Raw genomic sequence first — 27767 nt, 5'->3', positions numbered from 1 at the left:
AATGATAAACAAACGGGCATTGACTTGGCAAGCAAGACTTTTAATGACAGGCTGATGTAGGCTGGCAGAGTTTGAGAGAGTGGTTTTTATAACAGGCAAGCTCCTTTAGGCTGCAGTTTTTAGCATAAGCTGGCTGGCTGCGACTTGTGACCTCGCACCTCCCAGGTGGAGGTCACAGACTCTCTTGCGGTGAGGATCCCTAGACAGAGCGACACTGACCACAGGAAGAAGAGAGAGATGGCGAGGTAAGGACAGTTTTTTGAGGGACAGAGGAAAGGAGCCCTTTATAGGTACGGAAACTCCGGGTGTTAGCCTCGACAAGCGGATCTGCGGAAGCACCGGCTCCTTCTACTCCCCTCTGAAGTCCAAAGGAACAGCCGCGGCTTAAAGGCCCTCGGTTCCGCCCTGGGGCCTTTGTTCCGGCGCTTACTGTTCCAGAGTCAAACGCCTGAGGGATGTGGGCGGGGGCGGGAGCTGCAAAGCAGCAAACCGGGGGCGGGCGCAGCAGAGACCTCGTCACCGCTGAGGCCGCTAGGAGGCGCGCGAGCCCTTGCAGCCGCCCGGCCCCCGCGCCTGCGCAGATAGCTGCGCACGTGACCGCCACCCCCGGGAGTCCGCGCCCCCACGAGTCCTCGCCCCCGCGTGTTACATAACCCGTGCCCTGGCGGCGGCGGTGGTGGCGCTTCTGGCTCTGAGAGCTGGGAGCGTTACCAGCAATCGCCATTTGGCCACCACCCTTGGGTTTGGCGCAGTGGCTTTTCATTTTTTGAATCCCGACGCTGCCGTTTACCAGCTCTAGTCACAGACAAGTCGGTTAGCCTTTCCGAGCCCCAGTGTATGAACCTGTAAACACTGGGCCATCTTAGTTGTGTGGATTAAATGAGAGGTGATGGGGTTGCATAAGGCACACTTACAGTGAGCTCAACAATTAGGGCTTCCCTGGGGGCGCAGCGTTAAAGAATCCTTCTGCCAATGTAGGAGATAGTTTCCATCCTTGGGTGGGGAAGCTTCCCCTGGAAGCTTCCTGCGGCAACTGACCGCAGTACTCTTGCGTGGAGAATTCCATGGACAGAGGAGACTGGTGGGCAACAGTCCTGGGGGTCGCAAAGACTTGAACACGACTGAGCACGGGAGTGTGCACACAAACACACCAATTCTCAGATTAAATAGGGTGGCAGGTCTCCAGGTACTGCTCCCCACCAACGGTGGGACTGGACTCTGCCCTTGGCCCTAGGCCTGAGCCTGACTGCGGTTCTAGTGTTTTGCTTTTCAAACTAGTGTTTTAAGCTGCCTCTTTTCCGTATAACACGACCCACCTTCTGAAGGCAGTCTAACAGTTTCATCTGGCGCCCACCCAAAGAAGCAACAGTCCCTTCCCGCGCCGGGAGGAAAACGGGCTTACTTACCGAGGGCCATCTCCAACGTGGCACAGGAGTATGACCTTAAGAAATCACACAGGCAATTGAGATTTAATAGATGTGTGAAGCCAGGTCATCAGGTTCTCCTGTAACTGTTACAGGGACAGCAAAGTACATGTGATAAATCTTTAATGAGGAATGAGAACACACTAAACTTATTCCTGGAAGAAATGAAGCAGAAATAGGTGCCTCACACTGGCCATACATGGCAGAAAAGGAAAAAGAAAAACAGTCTTGTCACAGTTCACACTTGGGCCAGACAAGAGGGCGTTGGGATGGAAGGATTTCACAACTAGCCAAGGATGGCATAACAGGTTTAGAAACCAGATATGTTCCAGCCGTTTATGAGGTTGTATCTGTGGTGGAACCTACCCAGATCTACTAAGAAGTATTGGCCAAAGCTCTGTCCTCCAGAATATAGCAAGGTTGGTATCTTCTGAGGGGGACTTGCCCGACTGCTTTTATGTTTCCAAACTAGAAGCCCAAGACCCTGGTGTAAAAGTAAGGAAAGACTTTGTGGGGGCTTCCTGGCGCCTCAGCGGTAAAGAATTCACCTGCAACACAGGAGAGTTGGGTTCAATCCCTGGGTCAGGAAGATTCCCCGGAGGAGGAAATGGCAACCTGCTCCAGTATTCTTGCCTGGGGAATCCCATGGATAAAGAAGGCTATCATCCACGGGGTCTCAAAGAGTCAGACACGACTGAACAACAATAAAATGAGCTCGTGACCACTTCTTCCACCTCCTTTCCTGGAGGCAGTGCAGCAGTGTGTTTAATAAAGCCAGAGAGTTCTACAAAGATACAAATCCCAGTGTCCTTAAAAAAAAAAATTTTTTTTTTCTTCTGTACGCCAACATTTCAAATGCAAAGTCCTGGGTAGTTGCAGTATTTTTCCTGATTTGCTTTTACAGTTTACATCCTAGAAGCAAAGTTGGACATCAGAGAGAAAGGCCTTGGCTTTGTCATTGCTGCTCACAGGTGGCAGTACCACTCTGCAGTCCCACACACTTTATGAATGTGCTCATAAAGGCATTGAAGTCTTCCTCCCCCCAACATCACCCCTATCCTTCGCTCTGCTGTAAGCATGAAGTTCTGTTTCAAAGTCACATGCATGAGGCTAAGATTCCTCCTTGAGAGCCAGGGAGAGCTGATCCTGGGCTTAATGTGGTCATGAGTTGAAGATGCTCCAGTATTTCCAGTTGCATCCTTTATATTAAGCAGGCATGGAAACAAGCCTCAAACAGTTCTTGCATGTTGGGAAGAATGTGTTTAGAACTTTAAGGGTTTTCTGTTGACAAAGAAGTGAAACTCACTGAGCGGCCTAGCAAGTGGATCATGGTGGCTCTGTGGAAGAAACTGAAAAACATGAAGAACAGAAAAACAGTAATAAAAAACTGAGGAACTCATAAAGAGGAAGAACCGAACAGCTCAAATTTTCATAAACTTGTTAAAGTGTTCCATGCTGTAAAATAACTGAACAATTTCATTTCTGAACAAAATCCCTCTGTGTAGAGAAACCTGAAAAGTACATGTGGTTAAATCTATACATTGTAATTCCTTGTAACCCAACAATTCTGCGTGTAAGTATGCCCCCGACAAAAATGAGTTGCCTAGGTCCATCAAAAGACTCCTGATATCTGTACACAGTAGCTTTCTCCATAGTAGCTAAAAATGGAAACAGTTGTGGTATATCCATACAACGTGCACATGCTGTGTGCTCAGTTGTGTCTGACTCTTTGTGATCCCCTGGACTGTAGGCCGCCAGGCTCCTCTGTCCATGGAATATTCCAGGCAAGATTAGGAGTAGGTTACCATTTCCTCCTCCAGGGGATCTTCCCGACCCAAGTCTCCTGTGTCTCCTGTATTTCAGGTGGACTCTTTACTTGCTGAACCATCAGGGAAGCCCACTCATACAATGGGATACTCAAACAACTATCATTTCATGCAACAACATGAATGACTCTCAAAGACATAATGTTGAGGAAAAAACAGGTCAGACACAAAAGAATACAAAGAATACATACTGTATTGTTTCATTTGCAAGAAATCGATGAAGTCAGTCAGTCCGTCAGTTCAGTCACTCAGTCATGTTCGACTCTTTGCCACCCCATGGACTGCACCACACCAGGTCTCCCTGTCCATCACCAACTCCCAGAGCTTACTCAAACTCATGTCCATTGAGTAGGTGATGCCATCCAACCATCTCATCCTCTGTCGTCCCCTTCTCTTGCCTTCAATCCTTCCCAGCATCAGGGTCTTTTCAGATGAGTCAGCTGTTCACAGCGGGTGGCCAAAGTAAAGCTAATCTATAGAGCTCAAACAACCAGTCCATTCTAAAGGAGATCAGCCCTGGGTGTTCTTTGGAAGGAATGATGCTAAAGCTGAAACTCCAGTACTTTGGCCACCTCATGCAAAGAGTTGACTCATTGGAAAAGACCCTGATGCTGGGAGGGATTGGGGGCAGGAGGAGAAGGGGACGACAGAGGATGAGATGGCTGGACGGCATCACCGACTTGATGGACGTGAGTCTGAGTGAACTCTGGGAGTTGGTGATAGACAGGGAGGCCTGGCATGCTGCAATTCATGGGGTCGCAAAGAGTCGGACACGACTGAGCAACTGAACTGAACTGAACTGAACACCTGGGGTCTTGTGATCACGTAGTCTGAGGGGTCTCACAGCTGGCTGGTCATGTAGTCTTGAGAAACTGGCACCAGCAGGGAAAAACAGGATATCGCCTTAAGGGAAAAATAGGATGCCGCCAGGACAATGTGGCCACTGTGACTTCATCCCTTGTTGTCAGGTCACCACAATGGGTCATTTTTAAATTATACCCTATAAGCCCCTTGTGGACCCTAACACTGAGCCCACAAGCTCTAGAGCTGATGCTCCACAACAAGAGACGCCCCACCCGTGCAGTCAAAATAAAAAAGGAAACCTCCCTTTCTCTCTTTCCTCCTCCTGGTCATAGCATCTAATCAGTCACCAGATCTTGCCGTTTCATCAGTGTTTCTTGAATTCTTTTCATCCTTATTTCAACTGCCCTATTCCAGGCTCTCAACACTTTGTCAACTGGGCCACTGGAACCAATCTTCTTGCTCCCATCTATTTCCCTTGAAGCCTGCTTTCCATTGCTGCCAGGGTGATCTTTCTAAAAGGAGTTTTCCGCCATGTTCCTCCCCAGTTTCTTTCTTATGTGGCTCCCTGTTACCCATCTGTCCTACTAGGTAATGTTTGCATTCTTAGGCCTCCTGATCTCACACCCACTTCCCTAGGCTTGTGTCTCAAGCTTCCGTTCTTGCTACAGAAACCCTGAAGTCTTCCAAGCGCTACTGCTTCTGTTTTTTGTTTGTTGGTTGCACTGGGTCTTCATTACAGTGCACGGGTTCCTCAGTACAGTGACTGCTCTCGTTGTGGAGCACAGGCTCTAGGCACGTGGGCCTCCGTGGTTGCGACACACGGGCTAAGTGCTCCATGGCATGTGAAATCTTCCAGGACCTGGGATGGAAGCCATATCCCCTGCACTGGCAGGGAGAGTCTTATGTACTGTACCACCAGGGAAGTCCTGGTTTTTCTTGTTGTTGTTTTTATGTTGACCACTCAGTCTGAATGTCTTCTTCATGCAGAACCACTTGTCAGATAAATTCCTTGTCTTTTTTTTCTTTTTTGGCCGCACTGGGTGGCATGAGGGATCTTAGTTCCCTGACTGGGGATTGAATCTATGCCCCCTGCAGTGGAAGCATGAAGTCTTAACCACTGGACACCCAGGGAAATCTCCTCCTGTCATTCTTAAAGATTCAGTCCACTGTCATCTCCTCCAGGACACTTTCCTTTCTAAACTGCTTGATCCCTGGTTAGCAGTCCTATCCTTGTTACTCCCCTAGTACCTTCTAGATACCCAGAATTTTATCTAACACATGATAAACTGTTTTATAAATGTTCTTGTAACTTCCTTGAGGATTCACTGCTTAGTCCTTAGTGCTCAGCACACATGATTAAATTTGAACCAGAAATTGTTCTAAGTGCTTTACTGAATAATCTCACCGGATCCTCACTAGAGCTTATGCAGTAGATAAACCAATAGTATCTCCATTTTACAGACAGAGAAACAGGCATGAGGAAGTTAGTGTTGGCCCAAGGTCCCCTGCCTAAAAGCCTTCAGGCATTCACATCCAGTCAGCCTGGCTCCACAGAAGGTATTGCCACTATCTTATATTGTGCTAAGTCGCTCAGCTGTCTCCAACTCTTTATGATCCCATGGACTGTAGCCCTCCAGATGCCTCTGTCCATGGGGATTTTCCTGGCAAGAATACTGGAGTGGGTTGTCATTTCCTCCTGCAGGGAATCTTCCCAATTCAGGGATCAGATCGGCATTTCCCTCATTGAGAAATTATTTACTGCTGAGCCACGGATATTGCATCTCTATAAAATGGGCACTTGGGACTTCCCTGGTTGCCCAGTGGTTAAGAATCCGCCTTGCAATGCAAGGGACGCAAGTCCGATCCCTAGTTAGGGAACTAATATCCCACATGTCTCAGAGCAACTAAGCCCATGCGATGCAACTAGAGAATCTGTGCTCTGCAGTGAAAGATTTCTCATAATGCATCTAAGGCCTGATGCAGTCAAATAAATACTTTTAAAAAGATAAAATGGGCCTTTAGTAAATGTTATGGAAACAGAAATAGCTATGCTTAGTTGAGTGCATACTACTAGCAGACTTTGCCTGGATTATCTCAACCCTGTGAAGTAAGCACCATCATTATTCCCATATCACATAAGAGAAAACAGCTCTGGAGAAGTTTGGCAGCCTCTCCAAGGTCACAGAGCTAATTAGTGCAGTAGCTTCACGCACAAGCAAGGTCTTAACCACTGCACTACCAGATGAGGCCACTAGCTCAGCAATGGATTCATGTGTAGGGTGATGCATGCAGACCTCGGACACCTGCCGCGCAGAGCCAGAAACTCAGATTTCAGAGCCCCAGGCTTACAGCCGGCTGACTCACACCCCAGGTCAGAAAAAGATCAGCCCAGTAACATGACCTAGAATCAGCAGCACTCGGAAATAGACGGCACCACAATGGAGGTCCTTCCTTGACCTCGTGTCCCGTATCCTGTGGGGCTCATGAGCTGGTTGCCCAGGCGACTCAAAGTTTTTGAAGAACAGACCTCCAGGGACCTCAAAGCGACGATACCATGAAAGGGTTAATTCTGAGCTTGGGCGGCTGGAGGCGGACTCCCTAGTGGCCAAGAATGGGTTAAGCGCCGGGCAGATCGCCTCGGGGGCGACCTGCACATTGCCCAGAGGTTAACTGCCCGTGAGTGGCCTTTACGCACCACGAGGCCCCGACGGCCCCCGCCTCAGCCAAGTGTTAACTACCCTCTAGGGCCCCCACCGGGGTCGTGGCCTCGGGGCGCGACTCGACCTGGCGCAGCAGCGAGAGGGTTAACCGCCCCAGAGGGCTTTATGGGCGGGGCCTGGGGGCGCGGCCTGGGGGCGGGGCCGGAGGCGGAAGCGGCCGGGGTTCTGCCCCCTGCGCGCTTCGGTAACTTTCGGCTCAGCTCCTCCGGAGGGCCGGCGACCTCCGGGCACGCGAAGACGGGCGAGGTTCGGGGGCGGTGACAGGGGCACGGAGCGGGTGAAGGGGACGGTCCCTGGGTAGGTTCAAAGGCGGCGAACTCGCGAGTCTCGAGAGGCCCGGACAGGTGGGTGAGGGCAGGGTAATGATGGGCCTAGGAGCTTTGAGGGGAGCGAAAAGGGAGGAGAGGAGCGGTGAGCAAACTTGGGGACAAGGATGGATGCAAACCTGAGTGACGAGTCCCCGCCAGGATCCCTCGGTTCACACCCTCTTCTCTCCCAAATCCTCGCTAGGTCGATCCCGACCCGGAGCTCAACTTTCAGAAGAGAGACGCCGCAGCAAACCTCTATCGGGGAATCGCCCAGCTCCTCATCTCCATGGGCCAGACGGCCTTGGCAGGGGGCAGCAGCGACCCCTCCACCCCACAGGCGCTGTACCCTGACAGGTCTCGTCCCGAGGGCTTGGAGGAGCTGCTGTCTGCTCCCCCTCCTGACCTGGGGGCCCAGAGGCGCCACGGCTGGAACCCCAAGGACTGCTCGGAGAACATCGAGGTCAAGGAAGGGGGCTTGTGCTTTGAGCGGCGGCCCGTGGCCCAGAGCACTGATGGGGCCCGGGGGAAGAGGGGCTACTCGAGGGGCCTGCACGCCTGGGAGATCAGCTGGCCCCGGGAACAGAGGGGCACCCACGCCGTGGTGGGCGTGGCCACAGCCCGCGCCCCGCTGCAGGCTGACCACTATGCGGCGCTGCTGGGTAGCAACAGCGAGTCGTGGGGCTGGGACATTGGGCGGGGGAAACTGTACCATCAGAGCAAGGGGCCTGGGGCCCCCCAGTATCCACCTGGACCTCAGGGTGAGCCGCTGGAGGTGCCAGAGAGGCTGCTGGTGGTACTGGACATGGAGGAGGGAACTCTGGGCTACGCTGTCGGGGGCACCTACCTGGGGCCGGCCTTCCGCGGACTGAAGGGCAGGACCCTCTATCCAGCAGTAAGCGCGGTCTGGGGCCAGTGCCAGGTCCGCATCAACTATCTGGGCGAAAGGAGAGGTGAGGCCTGGGACGGGTGTAGGGCGAGTGTTCGGTCCCTGGTGGCTGTGGTTTGGGATGGATGCTCAGCGCCTTACAACCACAGAGGGAATGGGCCATCATCTGACTTGTTCTCCTACTCAGTTCAGTGCCAGGATTGGGTAAGGGACTTAACAGCTGTTACCTAAGTTCATCTTCCTAACAGTCCTAGAGGTAAAAGTAAGTAAAAGTTGGGAAAGCAACTTGCTAGTAGGTGGTGAGTCCTCAGAACAGAGGGACACACCCCAGGGATTAGGGCTTCCCAGGAGAGCTCAGCCCCTGGAACAAGAGGTGCAAAGGGTTAAATCTGCCCTGAGCTAGGAGTCCAACTCCAGGAGGAAGAGGACCTGCGGTGCCAGGCGCCCAGGGCGTGTACCCGGCTCTCTGGGCTCTGACTCTGTGACACATACCTACTTCCTTCTTCCACCAAACCCCAGGAAGGAGCCATTGAGGCTGGGGCACCTGGAAGGAGAGCAGTGAAGGAGGCAGGCCTCGAGGTGGGGCTGCGGGCAGAGGCCTCCTTGGGGAACCAGGGAGCCAGGTCTTTCTGCAGTTGCAAAGTCTTCAGCGGAGGGTGGCTGCCTCTCCCCACTGTAGCCCATGGGAACCATTGTAGAGTAAAGGCGGCCTGTCTTTTTCACCAGCCCCAGTGCCAAGGCCTCTCTGGATTCAAAGCCTGGGCCAGCCCCACTGTCAGAGCCCCCTTGGCCCCTTGTTTAGAGGGCCTTAGGGCTTCACCCCAGCTCTGACTGGGGATGTGTGAGATCTGAGATGCCTCCCCCAGAGCAGATGCAGAACTTCAGGGCACCTTAGGCCTCCCGCTCAACCATGGTGGGAGTGGACTTGCAGCCAGAGAACAGAGGGAAGCTGGGCAGGACCCCGTGGTTTGAGGACTTCTGGCTGGAGGTTGCACCCATACTCACCTTCCCTCCTTCTCTTCCCCAGCGGAACCACACTCCCTTCTGCACCTGAGCCGCCTGAGCCTGCGCCACGCCCTGGGGGACACCCGGCTAGGCCTCGTTTCCGCCCTGCCCCTGCCCCCTGCCCTGAAGCGCTACCTGCTCTACCAGTGACTGGGGGAACCACACGTGGCCCTGGGGCCTTGACTCGCCCCTCAGGGGCAGGAGGCACTGCTGGCTACCTACCACCAGGGAGGCTGCGGGCAGGCAAGGCTGTGTCCCACCCCCACCCCCACCTCAGGTCTGAGTGCCACCGCTCCAGAGCCACCACCCAGAGGGTGGAAGGGACAGAGCTGTTAGTCAAGGCTGTGGCAGCCTGGTACGCAAGACATTTTTGCAAGTAAAAATTATAAGAGATGTGCTGCTGTAGAAACTGGTCTGTGGTATTTTGGGGCACAAGGGTCCCCCAGCTGCCTCAAGAAAGGCAAAGAGATGATGGGGGCAAGTTCAGTGAAGAACAACCACAGGGCTCAGTGCCAGGTGTTTATTCCCCCACACGCGGGACTGTGCAGACGCAACACACACAGGCGTTGGCACCGTGGGAGGGAGCAGCGCCCTGGCCTCAGCTGAGGACAGGGCTTTCTCTCAGCCCTTGGCCTCATGGCGGGAGACGGGACAGGACCAGTTCTCTCCTGTCTTCACTGGGGACTGAGGGGACCCACGAGCAAACCACCCTCCCACCTCTCAGCCAAGAAGCAGCCACCTTGGTGACAGGTTTAGTTCCAACGGGTACAGTAAGTGGAGGCGGGATTGTTCTGGTCCCAACCATGACAAGGTAGGGTGTAAACGGTAAAGGAAGAGGTACTTTGGATTCGGCCATGAGAGGGGTCAGGCGACACCACGAGAAGCGTGTGTGGAGGTCAGGGGGCAGTACAGTTACTGGGCCTTCTGAGCTACCTAGTCCCTGGCTCGGCAGGAAGGGTAGTGGAGATAGACAGGGCTTATTGTTTGGCATTGATGATGTCAACGAACTCAGGCTTGAGGGAAGCACCGCCCACAAGGAAGCCATCCACATCAGGCTGGCTTGCCAGCTCCTTGCAGGTTGCCCCCGTCACAGAACCTGGGAAGGGAGACAAGAGCAGGGAGTGGTCAGCGATGAGATGGGGGTACTCCACACCGACCTCCAGGTTGAAGGAGGGCTCGGTCTGGTTCTCAGCCCACCCCACCTCAGGCTGGAGCCAAACCCACTTACCCCCATAAATGATGCGGGCGCTCTGAGCCACTGCATCAGAGACGTTGGACTTAAGCCATCCCCGGAGCTTTTCGTGTACTTCCTGGGCCTAGAACAAGAAGCCAGACTAAGACCTTCACTCACTGGGGAAAAAACCCTGGGCTCCAGTGGAGACAGGCAATGTGGTTTGCGGGCAAGAACCCTGGGGCTTCGATCCCACCCAGGCCCTGGAATGGGTATCCCGGGACAAGTAACTCTCTTTTCTCTTACTATTTATTTAGTCTTGACGTGTAGCATGCAGGATTGACATGTAGCATTCAAGATCTTAGTTCCCTGACTAGGGTCAAACCAGTGCCCCCTGCGGTGGAGGCTTAACCTCCAGGGAAGTCCCTCTCCTGTCTTTTAAATGAGGGGTTGGCCCAGGTGGTCTCTGTGGTCATCCATTTCTACCAAGACAGGGGAGGATGAGGACAGGGCTCCTGGGCTTGGTTACCTGTTGGGGTGTTGCCGTCTTGCCAGTACCAATGGCCCACACAGGCTCATAGGCCAAGACAACCTTGCTCCAATCCTTCACGTTATCTATGGGACAGAGATCACAGGTGGCAGGGTGAAAACAAGGAAGAACATAACCAGTTGTTTCCCAGAGAATGAGAGTGCTGGTGGCCTACTGCCCCCTGGTGGCTATTATAGGAAAGTGACATTAGAGGCAGGAGTAGAAGTAATAGGAAGGATACAGGATTCCCACCCTCCCCTTTCCTGCATCAGCACCAGATAGGCTCAGGCTGCAGGGCGTCCGACCCCACCCTCTGTGTCTCATAGCCCTGGGCTCAAAGGCCCCTTTTCCAGAGATACCTGCGATGACCTTGGTTTGCTCGAAAACGACCTTCTCAGTGATGCCAGCTTCCCTCTCATCTAACTTCTCCCCAATGCAGGCAATCACTCCAAGTCCCTCTGCCAGGGCATGGGCCACTTTCTGCCCAATCAGCTGTTGAGGAACGGACTTGGTGAGCACCCGTCTAGGAACAAGCCAGCCCTCATCTCCTCCCCCCGCCCCGTTACTAACCTCATCTGACTCCCCAAAGACATGCCTTCTCTCGGAGTGCCCCAGGACTACCCACGTGGCTCCAAGATCTTTGATCATGCCAGGGCTAAAGGAAGAGAAAAGCCGTGGTTCAGCAGGGAGCCCACCCTGTCGCTGTCCCCTCCATGAGGACAGTGAGGGCTGGGGGTCCCCCTCCCACCCCTCTGCCACTAGCATCTTACCTGATCTCCCCCGTAAAGGCCCCATTGGCCACTTTGTAACAGTTCTGCGCAGCCACGGCAATCTTGGGATCTAGCTTCTGCCGGGCGAAGTCAATGTAGGCGGTGGGGGGTGCGCAAACCACCTCTGAGGATGAGATGGTGACAGACGGGATGAGATCACAGGGAAATCTTCATTCCCCAGACCCCATCCCGTGCTCCAGAGTCCCCTCGCCTTCACCACTTTCTTAGTTCTGCTTTTGCCCTTTTTCACCCCAGCACGATCATCTCTGTCCACTTTGCAGCCCAACTGGGCCTGTACCCAAGTCTTTGAGCCTCCCAGGTACCCCTAAGAGGCCATGGCCCTTGCCCTGCCCTCTGCTCTTTAGCAGCTGTGGCTCTGATTTCCCCAGGCTATTCTGGGCCTGGGCACCTCTTAGACTCAGCATTCTCTGGGGGCCAACCCCGCCTCCCTTCTAAAATAGCCCATCCCCACCTCCCCTAGGCCAGGCCAGGATTTTCAGCAAAAGCAGAAGGAGCCAACTCCTGGGATTTGTACTAGGGTCTTTGGGAGAATAAACCACAAGGGGATGCCTCTTGATCAGCTCCGAGGTTCTGTGACTTAGGTGGGTAAGGGGACAAGGACGCAGGCCGTGGGTGGCAGCGAGTCGACCAGTTCCTAGAGGCCTTGCGCTTTCCCGTTTTTAGGCTGGAGAAAACGGTAGGAGCGCGCCTCATTTCCAAATGGCTCTGCCCCTTTCCGCGGAAGGCCGGAGTCCTACAGGCCGCCGAGCGGTCTGGATCGGAGCGATAGCTCAGGAGGCCGACCCGGCTCGGTAGGGGAGCTCTGCGGCCCCGGCGAGGCGCGGGGAGGAGTCTCCGGCGGGCTACGTGCGGCGGCGCACGGAGCCGGCGCCCAGGGGGCAGCCGGAGCCGGCAGGCAGCCTCCACCCCCAACGCACCGGGCAGCCGCCCGCTTCTCCCGATCGCCCGCAGGGGCTGGGCTCACCTTTCAGTCCCGGCCGGTGCAGGCCCCGTCTGCGCCCCGGGGCCACCATCCTCCCCACGACCCACAGCCAGGGGGTACCGTGAGATGCGGCCCCGCCTTTCCCCGCCGAAACACCCCCGGTTCAGCGGCCACGGAGCTCAGGCCCAGATCCCGACAGCCCTGGACCCCAGCCCTGCACGCAGGGCCACGCGGACCCAGGCTGAGAGTTCCGGAGAGGGCGACCACGCCCGACCGCCCACCCTGGCCCTCCCTGGCCAGGGCTCACCGGTGTCGGCCGGCACCTTGGCCGCGTTCAGAGTGTTGATGAGTTCCCCCAGATTGTTCTTCCTCCCGTTCATCTTCCAGTTCCCCCCAACGAAGAACTTCCTGGAGGGCGCCATGGCCGAGGAGCAGGCACGCTGAAGGTCAGGAGCAGCGCGCCCCCGCTTCCACTGGCCGCTTATATAGAGCGCGGAGATGCAGAAACCCGCCCCCTCTACGTCCTCATCCATGGCTGGCCTGGCCCACGGGAGCCCTGCCCCCGGCCCCGCCCGCCGCCCGCCGCAGCCCTGCCCCCCGATCCCGCCCGCCACCCGCGTTGCGAGGATCTGACGTTACCCCCTTGTAGCAACGTTCCACGGCCGTCGCGGGCTCGCTTGGGTCGCTTTCAGCTTGAAATGCCTGACTGGGGAGAAGGCGCGAACTGTGCGCCCCGCGCTCCGGGGAACCTCCGCTTCACGGCTGCAGTCCCCCGCCCCGCAGAGGACTTGAAGGATCCCCAAGGCCTGGACACTCCACTCCACTCCCAGGCTTGGCCTCAGAGCCGTGAGGGGCATCTTTCCAACTCTGGGAAAAGGAACCCCCCCTGCCCGCATCGGAGCGGCCACATCCCTGACTGCTGAGCAGGCACCTTTGACCTACCCAGGGCCAGCCCAGCCCCACAGTTAACTGGGCAAGTAACAGGGTTCACAGGCGGAGGGACGACCCACGTGGGCTGGACACCGTGCAGCTACTAAAGAGGCAGTTCAGAGGTCTGCCCTGCCCCCAGGAGTACCTCACTTTTTACTCCAGCGGCCAGGGCCTGACAAGGGACTGCAAGGCCTGGTGCCCAGGGCTCTCCACTGGGCGCCTGGGGACACTCAAGAAGAACCCATTTGCGCCCCCTCTCACATGACCTTCCTCTACTTCCCTGCATGACAGCCCCCACCCCTCAGCCTCCCTCTCCTGCCCCCGTGAGCACCTCACTCAGCCCCCAATTTCCCAAGAGCAGTAAAAAGTATAGAATTGCCTGGCAGTGGGGTGGGGAGGGGGCGCAGAGCAGCACAGAGGAGCAGGGCCCGCGGTTCTCAAAACCTGACCCTTCTGCTAACCCAGGAAAGACAGTCTCCCCGCAGATATTAAACAGGACACGCTTGAGCCACGTAACTTTTATTCACATCCTGTATTTTGGCATTTTCCAGAGGACAGGGAGAGACAAAGTGGGGCAAAGACTGAGGCAGGAGGGCAAGGGGGGGCCTGGCTCCCCATTTGCCTCACATCCCTCCTGGCCCTGCCACACAGGGAGCACACACAAAGGGGGAGGGGAGGCACAGAAGCCCCCTCGGTGGAGGAGGCGGCACAAAGCTACACCCACGCCACACACACACGCCCACCCACACCCACGCACACACACGAACAAGCCCGCTCCACACCGGGCAGGCGGGATCACAGAAGCAGAGCGCTGTGGGGTTAAGGGCAGGGAAGCAACAGTCTCCTCACAGACAGGCGGCAGGCCCCTCCCGCCCCCTCCGACTCCATTCCCAAGGTCTCCCCAGAGCCCCCCCCACCCCACGCTTTGCCTGGCCATTCTCTCCTGGCCTCTAGCTTCTTCCCTGCTGCTGGGGACGAAAAGAAAAGGGGTACCGAGCAGGGAGGTGTCCATCCCTCAGCCCCATTCCTCATGCTGGGCGGTCCGTCCCCCGGGTGCCCTCAGGGCAGGCTCTTAGCTGGCCACTCTCTGGTAGAAGTAGATGTAGCCTAGGTCCTTGGGCGGCTTCTCAGAGGCACACACTTTCTGGTCGTTGTAGATCACCCACCTGAGGAAGGGGGTGGGGAGAAGGGTGAACGACCCAGGCATCCTCTAGTGTGTCTCTCTGATGTGGTCCCTGGACTCGACCCTCGTGTGTCCTTTGCCTTCGGGGGCAAAGCCTCGCAACCTTCTCTGCCTGGGCCCCCAGTCTCAGCCCAGCTGCCTCCTGTCTGAAGGGAGTGTCCCATCTCACAGGGTCGTTTCTACTCTGTCTTCAGACCCCTGTGCTGTCTTTACAGCCCACCCCCACCTATTCCTTTACGGTAGAGGTCAGCAAGCTTTGTCAAGGCCAGACAGGAAATATTTCAGGTTTGCAGGCCACCTGGTCTATGCAGCTATGCAATTTGCCTGCAGCAGTGTGAAAATAGCCAAAGATGATACATAAATGAATGTGGCCGTGGTCGTTAAAACTATTTATAAAAGTGAGTGGCCCAATTCAGCCCTGGAGCCCTAATTTGCCCATCTCTGCCCTCAGGCTTTCCATCAATTTCTGGTGAATTGTGGCCTGCACCAGGCAGTCCCTTATGTTCCTACCCACACCCCACAAATATTCTAGGGTCTTCCAGGATGCCCCTACCCATTCCCTCCACCCCCTCCCCCATTCAGAAGGCACGTGCTGGCTCCTCACCTGCCTTCCTTCTTGATATGGCAGACGTAGTGACCACACATGGTCGAGGTGCCCATGTGACTAATGAAGGCAAAGAGCTGATACTCTGGGGAAGGGGAGAGAGAGCAGAGCAGACAGTGAGGGAGGGGGATGTGTCCAGCAGCTCATGACCAGGGTGGGATTTCAGGGACGGCAGACAGGCTGGGCCCAAGTCTATCTCAGCCTCCCAGGACCCCAGCTTCAGGAGTCACGTCCATGGAAAGAAACTTCTAACGCTGCACCCTCTTGAGGGAAGCAGAGCCGCCTGGCAGTGAAGACCTAGGGGAGCAGATTGGCTAGATTCTCCCCGCGACACTCACTTCCAGGACCATCCCGGACTTTAGGTCCCACTGGTATGGACTCGGAGATGGAGTCGGCAGCCGAGCGGCCCTCTGAGATGTCCATGGCAGCTTCTGCGTCCAGGTCATCGATGTGACTGAAGATCCAGTCCACAGCCCGTTCTAAACCGTTGTTCTTGGGGAGGAGGGAAGTGTTACTTTTTTAAAAAGTAAGGTCAGGGTTGAGAAACCCCAGCAAAGGCCTCTGCTCCTTCATCACAGCCATTCAAGGGTGGAGCCCCAGACTGGCCAAACCACAGGGGTAGTCCTCACTTGCTCCTGAGGGGTGGAACCTCACCCCCGCCCCCATCTTCCCAGCGGACCCGTCCTCAGCTGGGGGGCACCCATACCGTGGCCCGCAGGGCTTTCAGGGCCTGGTCCCGGGAGAAGCCCATGGAGACGATGGTGGTCACACAGTCCTCCGGCGGGGGGTCAGCGGCTGCACTCGTGGAGCCAGGCCCGCTGGAGCCAGGCAGGATGAGGGGGTTTGCAAAATCTGGGGATGGAAGCGGTTCAAGTGTTTGGGGGAGATGCTGGCCCTGCCCGCCACCCCCTCCCCGGCTCCAGCTCCCCAGCCCTGCCTACCCGGGTCGTCCATGTGTGACATGACCCAGTTCATGGCGGCCTCGGCCCCGCTGTTGCCGGTGTAGTAGACGGCTTTGCGGCAGGCGTCCATGGGGAAGCCCATCTCCACTAGCTGGATGATGACCGACTCATCCAACATGGGCGCTGCGGGGGAGAAGCATGGGCACAGGGGCCTGACTCCTTGGGCCACTCCCTGCCCCTCCCCCCAGCCCTCTCCCAACCACACGTTCCATGCGTTTTTTCCTCCACGGCCTGGCACCTTATTCCAGAACTAAAATGGCAACACAGCCTCCTGTGGGGCCAGCACTATCCTCAAGGTCTACAGAACTGAGGCCAGAGGCGCCCCAGGGAGCCCCTTCCCTGTTCATTCTCCCACAACAGGCTGTTTCTGGAGTATGAGCTGGAGCCCCCGCCCCGGCCCCCAGATCACGAGGTTACACGGGCAGAGGCAATTAGCCAGCGCTGCTCCACCCACACAGAGAACAGTGGCTGGGGTGCTCTCTCAATCCTCACGTCCATCAAGGGGGCAGAGACAATTTGAAAGGGAGGACAGGAGGAGCACGAAGGACAGGGTCAAGGGGTGGCAGGCAGAGAAGACCCCCATCAGCAAGGGAAAGAGACAGGCAGGAAAAAGAGTCACTAACATGTCGGAGAGGAGAAGTGAGGGGAGCAGAAGGAGTCTTCGTCTTCGTTGCCATAGAAACCAAGGCTACCTTTGGGCTCATCCGGAGTGACCAGGGGTGGGGCAATGTCGGGCAGCTCCTCCTCTCCAGGCTGCAGCCCTGTGCCCCTCAGCTGGGAGATGTCTAGCTCCTCGGGCATCTCGATGGACACATCTAGAAAGCGTACGGTAGGACAAAGGTCACCTCGGCAGATCCCCGAAGCCCTCCTGGGAAGAGCACTCTAGGAATCTCAGGCCCCTACCCCCATCTTGCTCTGTAATAAGATGATGTGCAGAGCAGGACCCACTGCTGTGTGATAAAAATAACCACAGGCTGGGTGGGGGTGTGGGGGTAAGTGAACAGGATTCCAGTCTTAGATCTACCACCAATGAGCCACGAGCCAGAGAGGGGTCTCTGACTGTGCCACAGAACGATTCTGTACTTCCGTGGGGCTCAACTTCTCTAGGAAATGAAGCTAGATCTGGGATTGGCAGTCATCAGGGGCCTATGAGACCCGTAAAAACAAACTGTTTCAAGATTATCAAAATGAAAACATCTTACCAACTGTATAAAAGTAAAACTATGAAAACCACTTTTCCTTGTGTAAGCCATAGCTATAAAATCAAAGAAGTCTTAAACAACAGCGTCCTATGTATAGCACAGCACGCTGTACTCAATATCCTATGATAAATCAACCAAAAAATTAAAAAAGTATATGTATTTAATATAACTGAACAGCTTTGCTCTACAGCAGTAACACCATGTTGTAAGTCAATGATACTTCAATTAAAAAAGGTAGTTAAAATTTTTTTTTAAATCAAAGAAGTCTTAATAATGTTTCCCCTTTCAGAGGAAAGCTGAAGAAGCACTAGTTTACATGTCAAGGCCCCTTCTTTTTCTACCATTTTCTGCTTAACCTCCCTTGCTCGTCCCGGCCACCATACCCAGTTTCTTGGGCACCCAGTCCAAGCCGAAGGTGAACTTCTTGATCTGGATGACCAGGTAGTCGGGGAATGAGGCAAATCGTGTGGTCCTAGAGAAGAGAGAATGGCCTGGTACCCAGAGACGCTGTCCTAAAAGCCCCACCTGTGTCCAGCCTCTCATACATAGAACTAACCACCCTGAAGATAATTTCATGTTTCTTTCCTGCCCTGAACAGGCATCAGAGTGTCTGCAGATGAATGGCAGCAGAAGGTAGGAAGTAGGGGAATGGGGCGGGTCTTAGGGGCAGGAACAGCAAAGGGGCAGGTGGCTGAAATCTCGGAGACCAAAGCACTCTCTCAGATCTCAAGTTCATGCCAGTGACGGGTGAGCAAAAAGTAAGACTATGTGCTAAAAATCTCAGTTCTGTCCACAACTGTTCCTAAGTGCCCATGCTCTGCCAGCACTGGGGAAGTGAGCAGACAGAGGCTTCCTGAAAAGTGACCCCATCCATCCCAAGAGAGACAAAGACTGGCAGGGGCAGGTCAAGGTAACATTTAGCAGTTATCCAAGTCCACTCCTGCCAGGGCCTCTCAGTTCCCCTCAGGCCCCAGGTTACCTGCCTCATGTTACCTTCCAAATCATGGAAGCCTGAGTTCTGACCACAAAGGGATGAGAGAATACAAAACAGGCTGACAGCATCTCGGGGATGACCCTCACGGAGGCCGGGACCCATAGGACTTACTTGACGGCGACTGACTTGGCCTGCAGGGCCGTGCTCCAGAAGTCGTCCACCTGCTCGGGGGCGCCGTAGGCCTCCAGGCAGGAGCTAAAGGGCACCTGGGCCCGAACCAGCTCAGGCAGAGGCAGCTTCTCCTCTTCAGCTTGCCGCTTCTTCTCCTCATACTCCAGAAGCTCCTCTGGTGACAGAAGCAGTGGGTGGACCCTTCAGAGGAGCCGAGCCACATCCCCCCTCAGCCTTGGCCTACTCCCTCTGAGTCCACGGCTATCTCAGCTCCTCTGCCTCCCCAAACCCACCAGACACACGTCTGCCTGTGACCTGGCCTCTTTCTCAGCACAGCTCAGCTGACCAGCTGCACGCAAGGTCAATCCCACACCCCCGCCTGGTCGGCAAGCAGGGATACTGCGGGCTCTGCTCCTGAAAGGCACCCAAGCCCCATCACTGCCAGGCTTCAGACCCCAGGCCCTGGGCGGGTAGCAGGGCACCCACCTTTGTTCAGGGCCGCGTCCATGGGCACAGGCAGCTGCATGATGTAGTCCACTCGCTGGGTGTACTTCACCTTCTCTGTGGCCAGGCACTTGATCTTTTCCTCCACCAGGAAGCGGAACACTTCATTAGGATTTTCGGAGCTCCGGCAATTCCTCTATGGGGAAGAGTCAGGGTGGGGAGGTCTGGACAACCAAGCACTGGGGTGGGGGCCTACAAGAGTCACTGGGGGGTCACGGAGAGAGGGGAGTGGAAGGGAGAGGAGCACAAAGAGGTGCAGGGACAGAAGAGCAGAGCAGAAATCTTCCCTCATCAACCTGTCAGTTCCGGCCCATCCTGGCACTGCAGGACTGCGTGGGAAAGTGCCTGTACTTTCTTTTTTTAATGTGGACCTCCTTTTTTAAAAAGTCTTTACTGGGGACTTCCCTGGTGGTCCAGTGGCTAAGACTCCACCCTCCCAATGCAGGGGGCCCAGGTTCGATCCCTGGTCGGGGAACTGGATGCCACTTGTGGAAACTAATAAGAGTTCACATGCCACAATGAAAGATCAAAGATCCCGTGTGCCAAAACTAAGACCAGCACAGCCAAGTCAATAAATATTAAAAAAAAAAATTACTTATTGAATTTGTTATAATATCGGTTGTTTTGGGTTTCTTGGCCTGGAGGATCCTGGGTTCCCGACCAGGGATTGATCCTGCACCCCCCTGTGCTGGAAGGCAAAGTCTTAACCACTGGACCACCAGGGAAGTCCCCTGTGCTTTCTTTCTAAGCACCAAATGCTCGCCTATCATTTTCTTTGGGAGCACCCTTCATCAGGCTGCGAGCATAACAAGTGTCCTCAGGTGCAAACACCACTTTCAGGAAAGGCTCAGTGCTCGGGGTCACTGGGGTGGGGCTGGGCTAGGGCTGACAGAGGAGGAGGAACGAGTGAGCAGCAGGAAGAAGGGAGGGAGTGAACTAAAGTGCAGGTAGACAGGAGGAGAGTGAAGATCGCCCCATCTTCCCTGTCCTCACCTCCACCATGTTGATAAGGTGCAGGAAGAACTCTTGGGCATCCTGCTGCCGGTTGGTGGAGAACTCGGGGTGACCCTTGCCAATGAGGGCCTTGAACATCCGAGGGGCAATGCCATCTTGGACTTCCTAGGCAGAGTTGGGGCAGCCATTCAGCCGGGGCCTGAGAGGCCACCAAGAGGCCTTCTTTAGACGCCTCCCAGATGGATCTCAGTTTCCCCACCATTCCAGAGCCTGAGAGGGACGGAGGTCCAGACCCACCTTCTGCTCTGTTACCTGCTCCCCATCGCCCGACTCTGGTGCTGGCTTGGAATACTCCCCCGAGAGCAGCCCGTGGCCCAGCTTGGCCCTGTGGCATCACCCAAGAGAACCATTTAGCTTCCGTCTGACACCACCAATCTACCCCTTACCTCCCCAACTGAACCCCTGCTCAAACCCCCTTAGGCAACTCTCTTAAATGTGAACCACCTTAGATTCCATGGGAACCCAACTCAAGGCAGACAGCACGCTTGCAAGACAGCCATCGGAAAGTGTCTAGCTGGCCAGAGGCTACACTGTTGCTCCCTTCAGGGGGTCATGGAGAGGAAAGAGGGCACACAGGCCCGACTACGTACACCTGGGTGCTGAAGTCCTGGGTGGGGTCCGTTGGGGCATTCTGGAAGATCTTTTCCAGCTTATCCACGTACCTGAGCCAAGGGAAGGATCACTGAAGGGGCTGTGGCCAGGCCCAGAGGAAAAGGGAAAGGAGCGGTCATCTACCAGTTCAGGGAACAGGTCCCTCCAGAGTGGGGAGACATGTGTTTGACACTTGGAGTCCATGTCTTTCCAGCAACCCGTCTTCCCTCCCCTTTCCAAACTGGTCAGCATGCAGGGTACACAAGCCTCTGCCCCGAGACGGAGCTACGGGATGGGAGAAGACACTCAGAAGGATAAATACAGTTCATATTCTTTGAATAGAACGTGTCAGTATGTTCTAAATTTTCACGTGTGTCTCAGGCCTTCTATTTAGACAGGATGCTCACTTCCCCAACCCTAACTTGCCTTTCTTCTGTCTCCATGTCCCAGCCCTCCCCTCTCCCCCATGAGATGCTCATCTGATGTCACTGGCCCAAAATAAAGAGCACCTGTTGGCCCTTGAGCCCATCAGGAGGCCTGGAAGAGCCCTGGGACTGAGCATCTGGCCCCACCAGTGGGCTCGTGTATAAGCAACTTCACAACCTGCTCCCCGGCATGTACCAAGAACCAAGACTGAGCTAGAACAGAGGTCCTGAGGGCACCAGAGGTGGGCGCCCAGAGACTGGCCGCTAGGAGAGAGCTGGGGGTCAGGGCACAGAGCCAGGGGGCTGGCTGCGGAGAGAGGGCCTGGGGGCGGGGGCTGGCGGCGGGGGTAAGGAGGACTCACTTCCTCTGGAAGTCGGGGATGCTGAAGAGCACCTGGACCACCGAGTTGAGGTAGCAGCTGTTGCCCAGGTTGCGGATGCCAGTGTAGCCGGGCCCGGACAGCGGCTTGAGCGGCACCGCTGACTCCTGGATCAGCTCCCACTCACCGATGCGCTGGTTCATGTCTATCTCCAGCTCCGTCATCGTCTTGTCCGTCTGCGCGGGAGGAGGCACTTCAGACCTGCGTCTTTTTTTCTTTTTAATTTGGCTGCGCCAGGTCTTAGTTGGGGCATGTGGAATCTACTTTCCTGACCTGGGATTGAACCCAGGCCCTCTGCACTGGAAGCACAGGCTTTTAGCCACTAGACCACCAGGGAAGCCCCAGACCTGTGTCTTTTATGTTCTAAAACATAGTCTAGGATGAGAGCCAGCTGGAGAGAGCCTGGAACGTGCTGAATTATGGACCCAGACATGGAAGGCCCATTGGGCATCCCCCAGTGCAAGTTCCGGAAGGCCACAGGCAACCAACCGTCCAGGGGCCCATCAGGCAGCAGGCCTCCGCCCACATGAGGGGATGAAATGAACATGACATCCCCTAGCTGAAATGTTCCTCCACCCTGAAGCCACCCCTTCTCACTCAGATCCCCACCCCAGCATCGCTTCCTCCGTCCCCTGGGCCCGGCGACCCCTGCTAGAAACTGCGCACAGTCATGGTCATTCCCTGACCCGCACAAGCAGACAATGGACGCCTGCGTCTCATCTGGTAGAAGCCTACAAGCCAAGGACCACCCCTGCCTCATTCAGAGTGACCAGCACACAGCAGGTGCTCAGTAATAGTTGCTGAATGATGAAATGATTCTACAAGGCTTTTCACAGGCAGCCCACGAATCCTGGGAACTGGGGTTACTGTGGCATCTCTCCCCACCTTGTCGCCTCACCCTCAGCCTTGGGCAAGGAGGGCGGGCCTGACAGGCAGGGATGAGAGAATCTGAGCGGAGGGCGGTCTCACCTTCTGCATCTTCAGCATGTCGATACCAAAGTGGGACAGGTGCTCGGCCAGATTGGGATCCAGGACCATGTCGTCCTCGTCGTATGAGTACACATCTAGTGTGGGAGGCAGGAGCAGAGTCAGGGGGAGGGCAGTTCAGGCCCCACCCAACCACCGAGCCCACCCCCTGCCCTGAGAGGCTTGGTGGGACAGCTGGACGAGCCCAGAGGGCAACGCTCCTGGCTCCCTCAAGCGTCAGTGAGGCCTTGAGCCCTTCTTGGATTGGCTGTCAGAGAAGATGCAATCAACAGGGCGAGGGCTGGAACTGGTTGTGTCTCCACGCAGCAGGAGGAGGTTCAAGAGTGAAGTGAGTTTGGAAGAAGACTTACTCTCTTACTTACAAGAGAATGACGGTCACCACTAGGAAGGGGACTGGGGTTTTGGGGGGCTATCTGAAAGTTCTGTTTTATCTGCAATATTTTCATTGTTTATCAGGAGACTGCACTCATGCCTTGTTCATGTCATGTGAAATGAGTAGTGGTTCAGACCCAGTGATGTCCACGTGGAGGGGGCGGGGTGTACCAGCTCCGTCGGGAGTGATGGTGCCCAGCTTGACGGCCAGGGGGTAGCCCGTCTCCCGGAAGTGCTCCACAGCGTGGTTGTTGCCCCCGCTGCCGTCGAAGTAGCGCCGGCCACACAGGATGGAGCCATCCGTGAGGTTGAGCCACAGGTTCTCCCGCATGTCGCACTTGGAGCACTTCCAGCCACTGACCCCGGGGAAGAAAACGAGCCGAGTACAGGTCAGCGGTTTACGGGAGTGGTTGATGGGCAGACGGGGCTCTGCAGCTTCTCCCCTGGTCCAAGGCCTCTCTCCTCTCCTCTCCTTGGGACATCCCCTCCCCGCGTCCAGCTCCTCATGAGTCTCCCTCCTTATTCTGCTCCTGAGCCTCTCTCCCTCCAGACTCCCAGGAGGGTGACCACTCGCCCCTGCTCTGCAGGTCACGCCCCAAGGTTGGGGGGGCGGGGACAGGCCTCACCAGGGAGGGATCCGAGCAGGGTTGTCCAGCTGCTTGAGGTTGAAGGCATGCTTAGACACCTGTCGCACTTCCCCATCCCAGGCCTGCACCTCCTGCTTGCGGGAGGCTGAGTCGGCTGATAGGAGGGCCTCCACCGCGCTGGTCACCTGGGGGAAGCAGAGGGTCAGAGGCGGGACCCAGTTCTCAGCCCCACCCGCCCCTCAGTCTTCAGCTTTCCTGGAGCTTGCCCACCACACTGCTGCTCTGACCCCGCCTGCCCGAGAATCTTCAGTAGGGTGGGAAGGTATTTGTACCCGATCTCTGACAATGTCGGGCAGTCCCCCTAGCCCATCCCGGGCTATTTCCAGGTAATCCGGCAGAATGACGATCTTTACATCCTCATCGTATTCAAACTTCTCCTCGTTGAGGTCAAACCCGCCTTCGACACCTGGTAAGACAAGAAAGGAGCTGGGGCGGTGGGGTGGGGTAATGGGGGAGGGAGTGCGAGTAGGATGACCACAAGGGGACTCCCCTCCTCTGATACAGTGCTTCACCTTGCCCCCTCCAGGGTCCCAGGGCCACTGACCAGGCCCCTCCTTTGAGGGCTTTCCTAGCACCTCTGAGAGCAGGAAAGACCAGCTCAGGGAAGAGAACAGGATGTCACTGACGCTCACCGATGGCCAGTCGGGTGGGTTTCTTGCGGGGAGGGTCTCCAGTGCCTGCGGTCGCATCTTCCTCTTTCTACAGTGAGGCAGGAAGGGCACGATCAGCCCCAGCACCAGGGAAGGGATAAACGGACAATGGATGGACGGGGATGGAGTGGGTTAATCTCAGATGAGAAGGGAGCTAAAAAAAAATCACACGTGCTGAGTTTTAATGGCCCCAGCAAAAGCAGGTGGGGGGGCGGAAATGAGGCCCCTGGGAGGTCAGGACGGGACAGACAGATTCAACCTGGTGGCCCAGCAGGATGAGCCTGAGGGCAGCAGGTCTTGCTTACCGGGCGCCGGGTCCGCCGGAGGTGCAGGTAGACGCGCTGGCCAGTCTTGTTAAAATGTCTCTCCACATACTGTTTTCCAAAGCCCAGGAATGTGTTCATGCAGATGTAGAGGCCACCCTCAGACTCCTGCAGGACAACAGGCAGGGGCAGAAACATGGGCGGGATGAAGATTGGCCAGGGGAAGGCAAGACCTGGGGTTAGAAATGGGTGGCTTCCGGAAGCAAGGTCTGTCCTCAAACACTGTGTGGCTTCTGACAAGTCACCTATTAGCCTTTCAGGACCTGGTACATGGCTAAGAGTCTCCCCATCCTCCTGTGACTTTGGCAACGGCCAACAAGGACACCAGGGCTGAGCAATGCCTGTCAGTCACCACTCCTCTTCCTTCTTTGAAGCCCTCCAGTCAACGCAAAGAACTCCCTTGATCTTCCTGGAGCCTTGAGATGCAGAGTGAGTTGGGATCAACTACTACAGACCTGGGAAGAACTCCATGTCAGACACTGAACCTAAACCAGGAACACCATGACCAACCCCACCTGACCATCAAGATTCAGCAAACCTTCCAGACTGGAGGAGAAGAGATACTAGCATCTGAAAATGACATCTAACCCCTGGGCTTGCCAGCAAGATCACACCTTTCCTTCACCTCACTCTACCAGGTGATCAAACCCTGGCCCACACTGGTTTCATCTCCTCTTTCCTGCTAAAGGCTGGCTCCAAGGGACCCATGTGCTGCTTGGGGCTCACAGCTGAACCAGGACCCCGTCTGGCAAGGATAAGAAGCCCAGCCTTCTCCAGCCACCACCTGGATGCCTCTCCCACCCCGTCCCCCACCCCCACCACCACCAATAACCAAATCTCCAAGAAGTCCCATCAACCTCCAATTTCAAAGCCATTCCCCTTCTGGAACAATCTAGCAACACTTTCTGAGACAGCCAGAATACACACTGCCCAGGAAAAAAACAGGGAAAAGACAAGTGTCCACTGTAAATCACAGCAGAGGAGGGGACATGGGCTTTCCCCAACCTGAGCAAGTCTACCAGTGCTCTTGTGAAAAGGGTGCTGGAGAAGGGGGAGGAGGAAACTGGAGACTACAGAGTCTTCTCTCAGATCCAAGCAACAACAAGGCATGTTCTTTCTGGAATTAAAGCCTCAGTGGCCTTGAAAAATTCTCTGCTGGGAATTAAAAATAGGGCAGTTCTCCATCCCATAGATCGCTCTGTACCACTCCTGAGAACTGTGCGGGTTACAAAATTTATGAACAAATAGAGCGTTTCTCATCAGGGATGTCACATAAACTCTTTCTACCATGAACCCAATTTAAAGATAATCAAATATGCCGGAAGTTGGTTACCAAAGCCAACCAATGGAGACCTCTTGACAGGGAAGAGAGAAGAAAAGTATAATGAGATCAAAACCCCTTTTGGATTATTCAAACCATTACTAAGGAGACAGGAGTATAGAAAGGGAGACTTCTACCATCTGTTGATAATTAAGGAAAAAAATCTTTTCTTCCTGAGAAAGACAGAGCTTCACCATCCATGCACTTGATAAACTGGGAGGCCTGTGGGAGCTCTGCAGTGATTAAACTCCTCTGTTGCCAATAAAAGATGCTGATTCCACCAAGGACTGGGAACCCCAAAGTTCTGCTCTGAGCAGCTGTCCTCTTTACATTCTGCCAAAGCTAGACTTCAGAGAAGCAGCATGGTTGTCTGAGGCCCAGATCAAAGCCTAGCAAACCAAGCAACCCACAAATCACAGTGATGACCCTGAAATGGGCCTTAGATCACCCTGCTATACTCAGTACTGGCGATGCATTAATGAAGCCTTTCCACTCTGACTTGCAGTTTTCCCAGCCATGAGTTGGTCTGGCTGAACACCCTGGGCAGGGCCCACAGCGGCTTGAGGGAGGGGTGGGGGTGGGGGGGGGCGGATCCCAGCCAAGCTGCTGCCCTCAGTTCAGGCTCTGGCCTGGCTGGAGGCTTGTGTCTGCCTGACGGTGTCACAGGAAGGCAGAACTGCAGGAAGGGAGGTACCGGGTGGAGCCTGCCAAACGTGAAGCACGGTGTGGGTGGTGGCTTTGTCTAACTAGTCAGGAGTGGGAGTGGGATGGGAAAGAAGCCTTAGTGTCCCCCACGAAAGAAACCATCTCTCTGGGAATACTTTTCAAAGGTTTCCCTCTGCTCTCTCTGATGGACGGGAGAAAGAAAGGGGGCTGAGGCCATGATTTACCTCAAAGGAGAAACGACTAGAGCTTTCCTCTCCTCTTCCCCCGCCCCCTCAACCCCCCACCCAATGACCCACCTCCCCGCCCCCTGACCATATTAACCATGGGTGGAGGCTCTATAACTCAGCCTTTCTCAGAACCAGCCTTCTTCAAGGCCACTTCCAGGCTACTAGGCACCTGGGAACTGCAGTCCCCACCCTACTACCCCCAACCCGGGCTCAGAACAGCGGGGTGGTAGTGGGGGGTGGGGGTCGCCCCATCCCTCCCACACGAGACTACAAAACCCGGAGAGCCATGCGCGACAGGCAAGGCCAACTCCCAGGCTTTCGCAGGGGTCCACGTGGGAGATGTAGTCCGGCAACTGGGTGGAGCCTCTAGCTTAGAACGTCAATGAGGGGAGTGAGCGACTACAATCCCCACAGTACTCCACGAGACGAGGAGCGGGTGGGGCGGGCGCGGTGGCTTTCGGGAGTGGTAGTCAGACGACAGCTCGCACGAATTCAAAGCAAAGGCAGGAGTAGCGTGGAAGACTACAAGTCCCATGGTGCACCGCAGGGAGGCGGTGGCCCAAGCCTTGCAGGCCCCGGCAGAATGACCAGGGAGATGGAAGTCGTGCTCGCTGCGGGCGTGGGGAATGGGCTTACCGGTGTGTCGAAGGAGAAGGCGCACTCGTCTTTGTGGACCCGGTCTCCAGCCTTGGGGACCCGGATCGTCGGTAATACTGACAGCAGCGCCTCCTCACTCAGCTCCGCCATGACACCGGCACCAGCTCCTCCACACACAGCGGTTCTCACCGCTTCTAGTCCCCCCTACCCTTCCGTCCAATGAGCACCACTCGTTAGGGGCATGCGCCGAAGGGAAGACACGCGAGACTGGCAGTTGGACCGAGCCTGCCCGCTAGTGCTCCGCCCTCTGCCCGCCTCTTGACCATCGCCAATGAAAAGCGCTTCTAATGCAATCGATGGTCGAAAGAGCCAATCCCACTCCTCCAGGGCAAAGCGCACGTAGAGCAGCGAGGTGGGCCCAGGAGTTTTGCTGCCGAGACTCTGGGACCCTACAATGCATTCGCGTATCTTCTATTGAAGAGCAGAAACTGATGGTTGTTTAAACCAGTCAATCCCGGAAACTTTCCTGGGACACCTGTCCAATGGGAAAATTAAAGGGCAGCTGTAGTCTTGGTATTTGAAAAGGGGCTATCCAATGAGGCGGGGTTCGAGAGGGCTAGTGTTGAGTGATTGCTAACTACGTCGACCAATGAGGATTACTATCTTTCTGGCCTTAGAAAAAAAATGTTCG

General features: G+C 55.5%; 3 protein-coding genes across 5 annotated transcripts; 1 reads left to right on the top strand and 2 right to left on the bottom strand.

Annotated features, from left to right (window-relative positions):
* The first annotated feature begins 6919 nt into the window (after positions 1-6919).
* Positions 6920-9375, top strand: SPSB2 (splA/ryanodine receptor domain and SOCS box containing 2). The gene is made up of 3 exons (XM_055569375.1): positions 6920-7118; positions 7285-8032; positions 8996-9375. Exons 2-3 carry the CDS (start codon positions 7369-7371, stop codon positions 9121-9123), a joined length of 792 nt encoding a protein of 263 aa, XP_055425350.1. The 5' UTR covers positions 6920-7118; positions 7285-7368; the 3' UTR covers positions 9124-9375.
* A 104-nt stretch (positions 9376-9479) lies between these two features.
* Positions 9480-12919, bottom strand: TPI1 (triosephosphate isomerase 1). The gene is made up of 7 exons (XM_055569362.1): positions 12694-12919; positions 11444-11567; positions 11244-11328; positions 11033-11165; positions 10674-10759; positions 10202-10289; positions 9480-10069 (listed from the first exon to the last, which is right to left on the bottom strand). The coding sequence occupies exons 1-7, from the start codon at positions 12917-12919 to the stop codon at positions 9951-9953; spliced, it is 861 nt and encodes a 286-aa protein (XP_055425337.1). The 3' UTR covers positions 9480-9950.
* A 900-nt stretch (positions 12920-13819) lies between these two features.
* Positions 13820-27678, bottom strand: USP5 (ubiquitin specific peptidase 5). 3 transcript variants are annotated; one of them, XM_055569305.1, is made up of 20 exons: positions 27116-27678; positions 24248-24373; positions 23925-23991; positions 23565-23698; positions 23272-23417; positions 22817-23001; positions 22256-22350; positions 21269-21462; positions 20481-20552; positions 20128-20215; positions 19870-19995; positions 18859-19012; positions 18373-18547; positions 17651-17739; positions 16689-16880; positions 16045-16188; positions 15810-15955; positions 15442-15595; positions 15104-15188; positions 13820-14482 (listed from the first exon to the last, which is right to left on the bottom strand). In XM_055569305.1, the coding sequence occupies exons 1-20, from the start codon at positions 27224-27226 to the stop codon at positions 14389-14391; spliced, it is 2577 nt and encodes an 858-aa protein (XP_055425280.1). In that variant the 5' UTR covers positions 27227-27678; the 3' UTR covers positions 13820-14388. The 3 variants fall into 3 exon arrangements, with proteins under 3 accessions (XP_055425280.1, XP_055425303.1, XP_055425291.1); XM_055569328.1 differs by having other exon boundaries at positions 16758-16880; XM_055569316.1 differs by having other exon boundaries at positions 20143-20215.
* Positions 27679-27767: the final 89 nt, after the last annotated feature.

Source organism: Bubalus kerabau, chromosome 1, assembly GCF_029407905.1.
Source record: "Bubalus kerabau isolate K-KA32 ecotype Philippines breed swamp buffalo chromosome 1, PCC_UOA_SB_1v2, whole genome shotgun sequence".
NCBI classification, from domain to species: Eukaryota; Metazoa; Chordata; class Mammalia; order Artiodactyla; family Bovidae; genus Bubalus; species Bubalus kerabau.
Note: the sequence above shows the minus strand (reverse complement) of the source record. Positions and strands in the feature narration are given on the sequence as shown.

Excerpts from the sequence above, each read along its gene's own strand:
- SPSB2 (XM_055569375.1), top strand. The coding sequence starts at position 7,369 with ATGGGCCAGACGGCCTTGGCAGGGGGCAGCAGCGACCCCTCCACCCCA. Across the intron at positions 8,033-8,995 it reads CTATCTGGGCGAAAGGAGAG|CGGAACCACACTCCCTTCTG; the intron begins GTGAGGCCTGGG and ends TCTCTTCCCCAG.
- TPI1 (XM_055569362.1), bottom strand. The coding sequence starts at position 12,919 with ATGGATGAGGACGTAGAGGGGGCGGGTTTCTGCATCTCCGCGCTCTAT. Across the intron at positions 11,329-11,443 it reads GCCTTTACGGGGGAGATCAG|CCCTGGCATGATCAAAGATC; the intron begins GTAAGATGCTAG and ends CTCTTCCTTTAG. Across the intron at positions 10,760-11,032 it reads GCAAACCAAGGTCATCGCAG|ATAACGTGAAGGATTGGAGC; the intron begins GTATCTCTGGAA and ends TCTGTCCCATAG.
- USP5 (XM_055569305.1), bottom strand. The coding sequence starts at position 27,226 with ATGGCGGAGCTGAGTGAGGAGGCGCTGCTGTCAGTATTACCGACGATC. Across the intron at positions 23,002-23,271 it reads CCTGCTCGGATCCCTCCCTG|TGGCTGGAAGTGCTCCAAGT; the intron begins GTGAGGCCTGTC and ends CCCCGGGGTCAG. Across the intron at positions 15,956-16,044 it reads GTCACACATGGACGACCCGG|ATTTTGCAAACCCCCTCATC; the intron begins GTAGGCAGGGCT and ends TTCCATCCCCAG.